Consider the following 14,336-nt stretch of genomic DNA (forward strand, 5'->3'; position numbering starts at 1 on the left):
GATTTCTTCCTTGTGCATTGTATGTGGTCACAAAAGGTACAAAATGAATGGCTACATAATAAAAACAAAAAGTGTTTTTTCACTGTCTGTGATCTAATCTCAGGAGATTTAGGCAAACTACTAGTTAGAAATAAGCTACAAGTTACTAGAGATATGATAGTAATAGAGTGACACTGTAGAGTGCCAAAAATTATGTTAATCTTTTCATAGCTGCAGAGTCTACAGGCCAACTGCTGTAGTGTTTCAGATGTTTCTTTCATGGAGAGTGAACATTTCGAACAGCCTTGGACCTGACCCATGTCCAGAATGCATTTATAACTTTCCAAAGGCTTTAGACACATTTGGAATGAAGGATAAAGTAGCTTTTAATATTAATCAAGAGCAGCATGGTGTACATACAGTATGTGTAATTTTTTTCTGAGTGTGTTGGTGTTACTCTGTCATGTTTTGGCCTTCTGAGAGCAGAGTATAAACAATAATGTACAACAGTTAACTTGGGTCTGAGAGGGTGTGTATACCACTCAATAGCACTGCCTCTATGACCTGTGTGGGAGATTGAAGCACACAGAGCAGTGACCACATGATCAGAATTTGCATGAAATTTTAACAGCTTCCAGCAATACTGTTTATTTGATACAATCTCCACAAGAAGACTGAATTCGACTTAAATAACTATTCTATGTGTGTGGAGCCGGTGACTGCAGTGATGGTCAGTGTTGTGAGACCCTCAGCCTGAGGAATCTTACCTGGGTCAAGAGCTGTTTCCAGACTAATCTGTCCTCTCTAATTTTATTAAATGTGTTGTTTTTTTTTCCTCTCTCGTTGATTCCTCACCCCTGTGTACATTGCCTTTAGTTCTCCACAAAGCACCACTCCTCCTTACTGTTTACCCTAACAATCCCAGCTCCTCCTCACCAGAAGAAACACATTTAATTAAAAGGAGTTAAGTTGTGCCTTAATTAAGCAGCAGGCATGCACTCTCTTTGTCACTTGGCTTTTCTCCCTCCTCCCGTTCATAGAACAATGAGCCCGGTAATATATAATTTGCTCTTTGTTAAGATTTAGATTTTTCTCTTTCATGGCAGTTGAAACGGTAAGAGAATCAAAGCTGCACACTCTCTCCTTTCTCTTTTGCGCCTCATCCTTCCGCATCTCTTAGGCTTAATATATTGTAACCATGGCAATGACAGTTGGGAATGAAGGAATGAAAGGAACCCATGGTTTTTTTCAGTAGGATTAATTTTGAAACATAAGACACGCTGCACGAAATCCTGGTCAAAATCTCGCTGATTCTGGTCCAGCCAGCATATCCACGCTGCAAAGCTTCACGCAGCATATGATTTGACAGTCTGATCATTTTTGACTTATTTCTCCATTGGCAGTATTGACATGTTGACATAAAGTGGTTTTCCAGAAGGACAGTGCCTATATTTCAATCAGCATAACCAAAACATTGGACCATAGCGGATTGGTAAAAGCATGAGTAACAAGTACAGACGTAGGGCCAGATGACTGTAATTTCTCCTGATGTGAGCTGGAAACTGCAAAAAGAAAAAAAAATAAACATTTAGAACAGCAGGGAAAAGCTCAACTAAGCTCAGGAAAGTGGAAAGGGGAAATCCTCTGTTTGTGTTGTGCAGTTTATGTACTTTAGGTCTCTTCTGTGTTCCAAATGACATACTATACACTATATATTTATACTATGCACTATACATGCTGCCGTCTAGTGTATGAATTTTAGAAGGGTAGTATTGTCTCAAATGGCACACTTTTGGTATTGTACTAACTGGGCAATTTACATCAAACACACGTAATGTGATGGCTCTAGCATTAGGGAAATAGCCAAACAGATAACAAAAATGAATTGGTACATTTGACTGTTTATGTTAATGTTTCCTTTTATGCCCAACAAGCCCAACAAGACCAATCGCTGGCGATTTTTGCTTGTACAATTTAAAATCAACATAGTAAGTTGTGGTTGTGGCTATGGCTGCTGGTAATGTAAACATATTTTTTTAATCGTTCAGCATCTGAGCCTGATATAACTCCTCCCCATCCGCTAAGTAAGGAAAGCTGCAATCGTTGAGTGCATGAAGTGTCCATCATTCCACATTTCGTTTTTTTGGGTTTTTCAGTGTGAACACACTAATCACACTATTTATACTATAAAATGACGTAGAATAGTGCATAAGTGTGCGATTTGGGATGCACTAACTGTTATAGTAGGTCTCAGATGCACTGCTGTTTAGGTTTTGATTATATTGTTGAAGTTGATAAGATGATGTTTAAGCATAATTTCAATAATTTCAATCTGTAATAATAATAATAATTTTTTAAATAAAATATAATTGTGTATATGGTCCTTTTCTAATCTTCAACTGCCCAGTCTCAGGCCTGCCACATGATTGGCTGAATGAATAATTGCATGAATGTGCAGGTGTATAGGTTTTTCTATTAAAGTAGCTGTGTGTATGTGTGCATATATATATATATATATATATATATATATATATATATATATATATATATGCACACATACACACATATGTGCATAAATGATTCAATTCAATTTTATTTGTATATCCATTTTAACAATAGACGTTGTCCCAGTGTAGCTTTACAGATGTAGATTTTGTTACCTAATGAGCAAGCCAGAGGTGACAATAATCCTGATAACTAACAGTTCAGATGACTATGTATTAGCTATAAGGTAAAGAGAAAAAGTAGGGAGAAAGAAATACATACATAACTATTGTCTGAAACTTGGAGATGAATGGTCCACCTGAGTCATGTGAGAATTATTATGGTAAATTATAATGCAGAACTTGGAGGAAGACCTCTCCACCTGTGTGTCAGAAACCAGATCTATGTGGCATATAAAGGTGGGAGCATCTGTATTCATTGGCAGCTGACTGCAGACTATCAGGCAAGTTTGGAAGCTCATATCTCCTGGATGAAGCTGCATGGGATGTGGCTTACTGTAGATTAATTTCCAAATCCCAGCAAATAAAGACAGGGATTAAGCGTTCAGAAAGTGCAGGCCTGGTTGCTGAGGTGCATCTAACGTTCTTAAAGTTGTAACATGTTTTCCCTTAAAATGAAATGTGTGTTGGGGGGGGGGGGGGGGGCAATGGATGTGCTGCTTTGGCCAAATACATTTTTCCTCTTTCCTCTTCTGTTTATGGATGTGTTACTCCAGAGTGTGAGGTTTTCTGCAACGATGGCAGAAAGAGAGAACAATGTTTTTTTTTTTTTTGCGAGAGTAGAAGGCATTTTTACTCCTCTTCTTGGAATCGCTGTAGATCTGACGTCGCAATAGTGTGTGCGAGAGAGAGAGAGAGGGAGGCTTGTTTTGTGGAAACCACAGCAGCGTTTGGAGAGACAGGAAGGTCCTGTATCCTGGTATTTCATCCAAATGCAATCCCTCTGATTATATGAAGATTACACAGACATAATGCTACAACGCAAGAAAATAATTTATTTTTTCTTTATTAAACTTTCATAAAGTTTCTACTGATTATGCATTATGGATGAATCACAAGGTCAAAACAAGTTCATAAACTCTAATACACACTATTTCTGGTTCTCAAACACGCACATACACATACACATAAATCAAATCATAGTTATGGTGTTAGCATTTTGCTTTTATTGTTTGTTGTGTGAGTGCCGAACCCCTGTCAAGTATATATATATATATATATATATATATATATATATATATATATATATATATATATATATTTAGTCAAGAGGTGTCCTTTGAACTAATAAGCATGGTCTTGTGTCTCCAAGGCACTGTCAGCATAACCTTTGTTCACAAGCCAGCAGCTGTGTGGGTTGACACTGAAGAAAAGTCCTGCCCTGGAATGGAAATAGCCATGTAACCTGGTTTCAGGTCAGCAAATGAGTGAAATACATTCACATATTTTTACCCCTTGCATTAATTGCTTGTCTGGTTTCTTCTTTTGAAGCTGGAGATCCTGGCACTTTCTTTTTTTAAGTGCTTTCCACCAGAGCAGTCACTTCAGTGCCAGCTTCTTAAGACAAGTGCAATATGAGGGGAATTGCGGCTCTGTATAGTTTGGCTGATGTTGTCAAAGAATTCCTCAGATCACTACACACTGTAGTAAAGGCTTTCGCTATGAAAACATTTGTCTCTGGATTTTGAACAGCTATTGCTTGGCCTGTTTTGATCCCCTTTTTTCTTTTTCCAAACCATTACAAATTGAAGAAATACGAAAAAAATACAGCAGAGCAACAATAATATGAGTGTCCAGATCAGTCTCATACATTGTGTGTTTTTGTGTGTGTGTGTGTGTGTGTGTGTGTAAGAGTTATGCCTAGACTTGCCCGTGTTGGGCTTTCTCTCTCAAACACACCTAATTCTGTACCTGTATTTAAAAAAAAAAAAACACCAAAAAAAATAAAAACACGCAGACTCCCTGCCAGGCCCCCCGACTGAGACTCACCGAAGCACAGGACTGTACCAAAAAGTAATTCACACATCTCTTCATTTGAGTTATTTATTTGATTAGGGGTGACGTGGTACTGGAGGCCCGGGAGGTGCGGGAAGGCCAGGTATTTCAGCCGGGACTGGCTGCTCCAACAGGCCTGGCAGAAGGATGAGATTGGGGTCCTGCCATCGCAATCTTCAGCTGCTGCTAGCTCCAGGGGGGAGCCAGCGCCCTCCTACTTTTAAATAGAGAGTGGAATCTTTTATCTGCCTGTATTACTATCCCTATTCCCAAATGCTGCCCAGCTGGCCTGCAGAGCTGCTTCAGCCCAAGTCATTATCGCTCCACTATGACTTGTCACTTTCAGATGACTTGATATATTTAAATGTAACTGGTGATTGCTGAAAAGCAGAAAAGAAATAGATGTATCACCAACTGATGGGGAGAGGTGACATTAATCTAACCAGCATACCGCCAGGGCTCTCTTTTTTGTGTCTTTCTCCTTTAATCTGTCTCTTTCTCTCTGCCTGTTCACGTATCTCTCATTTGGCCACTGTGTGTATGAGGGTGTGTGTGTGTGTAAAGGAGTTTTGCATTGAGCTCACAATTGCCTCAATCTGTAACAACGACCTCACAGTGTGTAGTGTCATATAAATGTTCACACACTGCATAGTGTTTGAGCTCTGGCCTGGTGTCAGTGTGAGGCCCTTTGGACTCAAATTCAATTCCGCACTTTAGCAAATAGTAAATGAAACAATGACGTTAATACTTCATGTGTGAAGTTGTGATATAGACATTTATTTGATAGTGTATGGTGTGATCTAGAAGTGGAGGTAGAAAGGGTTAGGATTAGGGTTAGGTTTCCCTTGATGCACCACTCCTGCATTGGGTATTGTGCCCAGCTGCTGGATAAATCCACTCGAGGATTAAATTATTTACACATTTAGAAAAGACTCAAATACGGCCAAGCCCAACCCCACGGCCTCATGAAGATTTAATCAGCATAATTTCTTAACAAGAGAGCTGGAGCAGAGGGGGAAGATGAGCAAGGAGAAGTGGGATGATGCTGTTGTCCAGCTCGTTTGTGTCCTCTCTGAGAGTAGATGGTAAAAACAGAACGGCCCAAGTGTTAGAAAGTGATTGACACACAGCTGAAGCCTATCCGACAGATGAATAGTCCCTTCACTTGTCCTGTGCCACATCTGAAGGGCTCTTGTCACCTGGTGAGTTGTCACTTTAAAGACGAATTGTCAAAACAACAGAGGGTATAGTTTGTAGCCATGCACATAAACACCTAGCATTGCTAGCTCAACTTTTATTCTTTAATATGTCGTATAGTACTGTATATCCTGTCTTATATGTATAATGACCTCCATGTCCATGTTCCCATCTGCTCTTGGTTATACGCTTTCACAAAGTGGTGACTCTGCATTGCATATGGTGTAGTTAGTCTCTGATGTCGCCCAGCCTGTCTGGAATTTGGTCATCAACATGTCTGACATTTTCTTCTGAATCTTTTTTTTCCCCCTTATTGCTTCTGTCTCATCTCTATGTCATTTTCTCTCTTTATTCTGTCTTCTATCTTTTGGTTTAGCATTTCTCACTCTGAGACGGACAGGCCTCAGTATGGTCTTTACTCTTATTTTCATTTTCAAAGCACCATGTTGTGAGTCTGAATCATTTTCTTTCTTTAAACAAATACCTAAAGCATGGTAAACAACCCAAGCAGGGATGTGTTGGTAGGTAAATGCACATGAATGGCATCCGTATACCATTTTAACTACAGAAAGCTTGGACAGTAGTTCCGGGTATAACTTGAATGATAGATTTATCTTACTGTGCTTGTTCTAATACTTTAATGTTTCTATAGTATAATCTATCTGGTTTCTTGGTTGTTTATCATGGTTATAACTTGGCATTGGCCACATCGCACCAAAACGATGTGGATTCATTTTGCATAACTGCATGGTCTGTAATGTATTATTCTTTATTTCTGCCTTATATACATGAGTTTCCTTCTTTTTGCACTTCTACCCACATTCTTTTTTTTTTTTTTTTTTACTATTGCACCCCTATTAAAGCGCACCTATTATGGTTTTAAAACATGCCTAATTTTGTTTTAGAGGTCTCATACAATAGATTTACATGCATGCAAGGTCAAAAAACACTTTAATGTGCTCATAATTTAAATTACAGCATTATCTTTTTTCCCCCAGTGTCACAAACGACTCGTTCAATGATCCGTTCTAAAGGATTCATTCTAAACTCCTCCTTTCAGAGAGCATACTCTGCTCTGATTGGTCACATGTCCCAGTCTGTTGTGATTAGTCTACCGCTATCAGCGTGTTTCAAAAAGGAAACGCCCACTACCATAACCAGATTTGGTTCCATCTGTTTGCGAGCAGCTAGTGAAGACCAGAGGCAGGTTTTTTTGTTACAAACCTATGTAGATTAGTAGAGGAAGTAAGTCTGGAATCACTAACAACTCGTTTCAGCTGTTCAGAATCGGTTCCTTCTTCTGCGAGTCAATAACCCTGTTTGTCATGCACTTTGATTTTTGAAATTTTGCAGACTTTACATTCACAAACAGCTCTATAACACGCTACATAAAAGGTAATATTTGAAAAAAACATAATAGGTGCACGTTAAAGATTTTGTTTGGCAATATTCTTTAGACAAGTATTTCTCAAGTTCAGTCCTGAGGATCGTATGTTCTGCAATACAATTCAGATGTGATTATGAAAAAACATGTGGAGGTGCACTTGACCATGTAACGACCTGAAACTGCACACTCAACACTTCAGAAAAATGACAACAAGCGAAATATCATGAATATGGTCCAATTTATTGAGTGTTTCTTATTATTTCCTATGTATTAAGATTTAAATCAATTAAATATAAGATTATTATAATCTTATATTATATCTTATATTATCCATCCATCTATCCATTTTCCATACTGATTATCCTATACAGGGTCGCCTGGAGCCTATCCGAGGGAACTCGGGGCACAAGTCAGGGGTCACCCTGTACAGGGTGCCAGTCCATCACAGGGCACAATTTCACACACACTCACACACCCATTCACACACCACGGACAGAGATGCCAATTTAGAGATGCCAATCAGCCTACAGTGCATGTCTTTGGACTGGGGGAGGAAACTGGAGTACCCAGAGGAAACCCCCAAAGCATGGGAAGAACATGCAAACTCCGCACACACAGGGTGGAGAGGAGAATCGGACCCCAAACCCTGGAGGTGCAAACATTATCTTATATTATAAAGAAACGTAATGTGAAGTGTCTAAACTCTACATGTAAAATTCACATGTAAATTATTCACAAGAGTGTTGATTTCCATATATGATTTATGTTGAAGATTTTTGGTGTTGGTGTTGAGGATTTCCATTCCAACTCTACTGGCAGCCATAAGTACTGAAACAATAAATGGTTATTTTGGAATCATTAAATACAGTTTTTTAATTAATATATAAAGGGACTTGTGAAGGTGTTGAGTGTCTTTGCATGATCTTAGTGAAAGAAATTGCTGCTTGACCCAGGTTTTTGTGGCACTTACTTTGTCCACTTCAGACATTTGCTCAGACATTTCAGACTGAACCTACTGTTTCAGAGGCACTTAACCTTTTTCTGCAAAATAAAGTGTAAAGAAAATATTCACCGTAATGCCCATTCAGTGTCTTTGAAGCATTGCTGACCCAGCTGAACCCACAAATTCCTATAGAATACAACTCCGTGGAGAAAAGCTTGGTTTTTATTTTATTTATATATATTCAGATCTTGTTGATGATTGTAGACTTTACTGAATGTTTACAGACTTTTTTCTTTAAAGACTTTAAAGTTGTGTTATCAGGCATATAAGAAGAAATAACCCAGTAACTTAAATACACCTATTTTCTACTCTCTGTGTTAGTAAGCCCCGAGCTTGTTGGATGTTTGCAGTGTCGTTTTGTCAGTACCCAATTGGAGCTTTAATATTAATGCTTCGTGTAATTATCACCTTGTATGCTAATGTGGAGACAACAAACAAGAGTGGCCTAGTGCAAATGAACTCTAGCCCACATCAATGCAATTAGACTCACCTCAACTCGGGCTTTTCCTCACCACTTCATCGACATGTGCAAGCAGCTCTGCTCAAACGTGCTCTGTGTACGGGACAAACTGGAGAAGGCAATGATTAAAGTGCGAGTGTGTAGAGCCACTTTGGCTCGGGCCGTCTGGAGCCCCGCTCAGGTGGAGCAGAAGGCTAATGATCAGATTACAGTGATTGGCCGCATGAAATAAACATGGCGTCGGCAAGGGCGCCATACCTTCGAGGTTTCTGAGTAAGGGAGTGAGGATTCAGCAGGCTGTATAAGAGTGTTCTCTCCTTCTTCATGTCTCCTGAGGGTGACGCTGGCCTTTCATGCTAAACACTCTTTCCCTGAGCTTTGCTTTACTCAGCCTGAATCTGTTCAGCTGGGCTCTTCAGCGATCTGACGAATCAGTCAGGACATGCTCCTTATCCCTCTTCTCATTAGCTATTCCTTTTCTCTCTTCACCTCCTTTTAACACCTTTATATTCCTCCCCTCATGAACACACACACACACACACACACACACACACACACACATGCTGAATATATATTCCTCCATGGCACTCCTCTCTTACTTCTCCCACTGTTTCCCATGCTCTCACTTTACTTTACTTTCTGAAATATTTTTTTGTCTTTCTAATCACACACATATACAGGTGCAATCAAAATTATTCAACCCCCATTGCAAATCAGTTTTATTGTCAAAATTTACATACTGTCAGCTGTTTGCAATGAACAAATCAAACAAAAGCAATTGCAATAGTTCAACACAACGAATGCTTCAAGTGGTTTCCCCAAATTCAACTGAAAATGCAACAAATAATGATTTCTCCAGTCTTAAAATTATTCAACACCCTGAATAGAATCCATCACAACAGCACACATATGCAAAACAGGTTTGTCTCAAGTACACCTGATGCAACTAATCAAGGGCTTCATTACTTGCTTGAGCTGGAACACATGAAATACGTGAACTGGCCTGGGGTAGAAAATTCATGAAATACCTGGACGGGGCAGAAAAAAGAAGATATCAATGGCTGCAACCAGATTCCTGAGAAGGCAGGTTGTGAAAAATCCTCGAATGACTGCAAAAGACCTGCAGCAAGACTTCGTGGCAACAGGTACTGAGGTTTCAGTGATCACAGTAAGGCGCGTACTAAACGCAGAAGGTTTCCATGCCAGAACTCCAAGACACCAGTACTGACCCAAAAGCACAAGAAAAGTCGGCTCAAAATCATATAAATAAGCCACGAAAGTTTTGGGATTCTGTTCTGTGGAGCGATGAAACAAAACTGGAACTTTTCGGCTGGATCAACGGTATGTCTGGAGGCAGAAGAAAGAACACTCTGTGCACAGTCCAGCATGGTGGTGGCTCGGTGGTGCAATTGTTCTGCTTTGCATCCTCTGGCACTGGAAACCTGCATCGTGTGGAAGGCAAGATGGATTCATTGAAGTATCAGGAAATCCTAGGAGAAAACGTCATGCTGTCTGTGAGGAAGCTGAAGCATCATTGGACCTCTAACACCACAATGATCCCAAGCATACCTCAAATTCCACCAAGCCTTGGTTGCAGAAGAAGTCTTAGAAGCTTCTACAGGGCCATCACAGTCACCTGACTTGAACCCCATAGAAAATATCTGTTGGGATTTGCAGAAGGCGGTTGCAGCATGCAAACCCAAAAATATTACTGAACTGGAGGCCATTGCTCATGAGGAATGGGCTAAGATTCCTCAGGAACACTGCCAGAAACTGATGTCTGGCTATGCATCTCGTTTGCAGCAGGTCATAACAGCAAAAGGGTGCTCTACTAAGTACTAAAGATGCTTGCCATGAAGGGGTTGAATAACACTGAAATTGGAGAAATCATTGTAAGTTGCATTTCCAGTTGAATTTGGGGAAACCACTCGAAGCATTCATAACTATTTCAATTGCTTTTGTTTGATTTGTTCATTGCAAACAGCTGAAAATTTTGACAATAAACCTGATTTGCAATGGGGATTGAATCATTTTGATTGCAACTGTAGGCCCATGCATGCACACACTCAGTTTCTCGGCATAAGGTATTTCAGTGAGCAAAGCAGTCAGAAATGTAGAAAGTTGCTTGCAATAATCCGTTCATTCTGTTCTGTGCTGATTTGGGTACTAAGCCTGTACAATTATTTAAATCCGGGCGTTTAGTTGCAGCATACACCTCGCCACGGGGCTCTGCCTCTGTAATCTTGCCGTTGGCCTTGCATTTCAAATGGAATCAATTCCCATAAGGTATGCATACGAAGAGAACCACTAGTGGCTAATCCGGACATTTAAGTTTGTGAAACTTACACCTGTCATGTTGACGTAAGCGAGTGGCTATGGCGACTGATAGTCCAACTTCTTTTTTTATGCCTCCGTCTGCTTTTTTATCTTCCACCCCCAACCTTTCCTGAGCTTAGATATGTTGTGTGTGTGTGTGTGTGTGTGTGTCTTTGAGAGAGAGAGAGAGAGAGAGAGAGAGAGAGAGAGAGACAGAGAGTGTGTTGTAGTGTGCTGGCTTTGTGTGGATATGCAGGTAAACAAAGAACATGCATGACGAACAGATCCATGCGAAAGAGAACTGATATGTATTATGGATTATTTTATAGCTGACAAGCAGGCACCTATGGTTTGATATATTCAAATGTATGTTGTGGACAAGGTTTTTTTTGTTTGTTTGTTTGTCTGCTTGGTTTTTTTTTATTTCTGCAGTTGTGAGGAAGAAAGTTTGTGATTGTGTGTGTGGGCTTGTTTTTATATCTTGGTGGAAATGTATCGACAAGGATATACATTTCTTGACAGTTTTGACCATGTGGGGACATTAACAAAAAACAACTTTCATTTAAAAAAAAAGGTTTTCTTTTGGTTACTGGGGTTAAATTTAGTTGTAGACATAGCATTAATTAGTTTCACTAATAATTATGTCAGTGGAATGTCCTCATAAAAATAGTAGGTCAAACATAAGTGTGTGTGTGTGTGTGTGTGTGTGTGTGTGTGTAGTTATGCATGTGATGTAAAGAATTGTATAAAGGAAACTGTAAAGTTGGTGTGTCTATGCATTTTTTTTCTTTTTATTTAATTTAATTATTATTATTATTTTTTTGCTATGTGGTTTTCTGGTCATGTATTTATGTCTCTTTTTTTTTAAAAGTCCCCATTATTGTATGATTTGTGATATACCGTATTTGTTCTCCAGTGAGACGTTTACACATTATTTTACAGATTTTATTTGAAAGGCTGAAATGATCCTGAGATTTGATGAAAGCAACACTCCAGCATTTGTAAATTTATAGAGTACATTTATTAGAGTAGATTTATATACTTATTTATTTATAGAGTATATAAATAAGGACAGGTGTTTCTCTGTCAATAAATGTATAATATGTGGCTATTTTCACTTTACACCCTTAAGATGTGAAAGTAGAGAAGATGTCCTACCAAAACTGTTCTTATATAGTTTTATTCAACGTTTCATTAGCACAGTACAAAGTAAACCTTTTTATTCTTAAAAAAAAAAATAAATAAATAAAAATAAATTCTTTCTTTTACTTATGCTACAGATATAGTGATAGAGATTTATGATGAAGAAAAAGATGGAGTATTTTAAGGTTACAGTTAGCGGTAGATGGATTTACCATACAAAAAATAGTAATACAAGACTGTTTGTGTTTGTGTGTGTGTGTTTGTGTGTGTGTGTGTCCTGCTTTGTGGCTGCAGGCATGTAGAGAGGATCAGCGCAGGACATCTGCACACCAGCCGCAGGTAACATACACAAGCAGCAGCTCAGTTCACCACACACAAACACGCACACAAAGAAGGGACCGCTGGGTCTCCCACATCTGTTTCATTACAAACTCTCGCTCTTTTTCACTTTTAACACTCCTCTCTACAGTCTGTTGTGCCAGAGTGCCAGTCCCAGGCTGCTCTGATGGGTGGGCTAAGAGTGTGTGCGCTGGTCTGTGAAGTTGCCTGTTGCTGGCGAGCAAAGTGTGTGTGTGGTGTGTGTGTGTGTGTGTGTGTGTGTGTGTGTGTGTGTGTGTATGTGGGTGGCTGGGGGTAATTGACTGGATGAAGAGGACTGGCTGGCTGGAGCCCTCCTTAAGTCTCTGAAGGTTTGGACTTTAGAGCTAGCGATTGCATGAGCATAGGCAAAGGCTGGGCCAAATGCCAGGCATGCATGTGTGTATGTGTGTGAGAGTGTGTCCCCTTCCTCAGAGCAGTGGAGACACCATCTGCCTGCTTGTCCTACAGGACTGGGCCTGTCCCCGTCGGCCATCTCTGTCCAGGCTCAGTGGGTGAGGGACTGGGCTCCTTGTGCCAGGATTTTGGAGGCTGGGGGGCACCAGGCACCAACACTCGTCCCCTCAGTGTCCACCTGCGCCAGGCAGCACACTCACACTGCCAATGTGGGAAGCCTCTTAGGCCAACACTCTGTCTGTTTCACTCTCATTCTCTTCCTATCTGAACTGGGAACACAAGCTCCAACTACACCGTACTCCAAATCAGGATGTCCTAATTAGATTCATGTTACATGGCGCTAACAAGGCCTGCTGTTTATGTATTGTGTAGAAAGCACCAAGGAACTGTATAACCTTTAAAATCAGCATAAAATACCTTTCCAATATTAAATGGAAGGCAAAGAGCAGTTAGTGGCCTGTTTGTGGTGTGTACTTTAATAGATGGTTAACCATATACATCACCATTATAATCAGCTTTGTTTTCTGCTTTTGGTGTATGGAATTGTGTGTGTGTGTGTGTGTTTTGTTGACTCTCTGGTATACAATAGTTTCAACCTTCAGGCTGACCACTAACGGTCGGCCAAGGCCACTTTTACATCTAATTCATTCACTCGCTGTCCAACGTGCAGACAGGAAAAAAAATGGTCAGTGGTCAGAAGTGCTGGTTAGAGGAAGTGTTGTGAAGTAAGGTGTGTGTGTGTGTGTGTGTGTGTGTGCATATGCAGGTATTATTCACTGCAGCTGGTGAAGTAATATACCATTTTTACATTTTTAATTACTTTTGTGTTTGAATTTGCAGGATAATGCTTTTTTGATAGTTTGTTTATGTTGCAATACAACACCTAAAATGTATAACAGTTTGCTACATTTTTCACATACTTTTGCTTTGGATGCAATAACTTAGTTGACCAGAGCTGAACACACACACATTTGCACACTACTGTAATACACTAGATACTGTATGGACAAAAGAAATAATTCTGCTGAAATTATTGAAGATTACACCGAATTTTTTTTTATTATGCCTATCTCTAGATTTGTTTATTTTCATTAACTGTTTTATCCTGCTGAAAGTCACAGTGGAGCCATAGCCTGCCCAGGGTAGGAAGAAACACACTCTTGTCCAGAGAAATACACTCCAGATGGAAGCCAGTCCATCGACACGCACCATGCACACATACACATATTCATGCATTCATTTACTCCTAGGGATGAAACCAGAGAACCCAGTGGAAACCCACATGTGGATACATGGAAAACATGCACAGACAGTACGGACTTGTGAGGCAGCAACGATAACTGAGTTGGCCAGTTAAAAAAATATTTAAATAAATGTTCAATAATTTAAAAAAATTGTAATGTGATTTGTAATTTAATTTAGTATCCATCACTAATAAACATGCATCACATCACATATGGAACAAAGGGACATTAGCTTTATATGGTTGCAGATAATTGTGGATATTTTTTTATTTATTTATATACGTACAACTCCCTGACGTTTCTCATTAAGTGATATGCATTTCCTGAAATAAAC

General features: G+C 39.6%; 1 protein-coding gene across 5 annotated transcripts in view; it reads left to right on the forward strand.

Moving 5' to 3' along the window:
- The window catches only part of LOC128605714 (uncharacterized), a 149,683-nt gene extending 135,568 nt beyond the window's left edge, over positions 1 to 14,115 (forward strand). For 4 of the 5 annotated variants that reach the window (XM_053621422.1, XM_053621426.1, XM_053621423.1 and 1 more), the window contains 2 exons: positions 12,279 to 12,323; positions 12,813 to 13,742. In XM_053621422.1, coding sequence (XP_053477397.1) covers positions 12,279 to 12,323; positions 12,813 to 13,026 — 259 coding nt within the window. In that variant the 3' untranslated portion in view covers positions 13,027 to 13,742. Of the gene's footprint in view, positions 1 to 12,278; positions 12,324 to 12,812; positions 13,743 to 14,008 lie in introns of those variants that run through there. The other variant, XM_053621427.1, reaches the window with a different exon arrangement.
- The last annotated feature ends 221 nt before the right edge of the window (positions 14,116 to 14,336 follow it).

Source organism: Ictalurus furcatus, chromosome 3, assembly GCF_023375685.1.
Source record: "Ictalurus furcatus strain D&B chromosome 3, Billie_1.0, whole genome shotgun sequence".
NCBI lineage: Eukaryota > Metazoa > Chordata > Actinopteri > Siluriformes > Ictaluridae > Ictalurus > Ictalurus furcatus.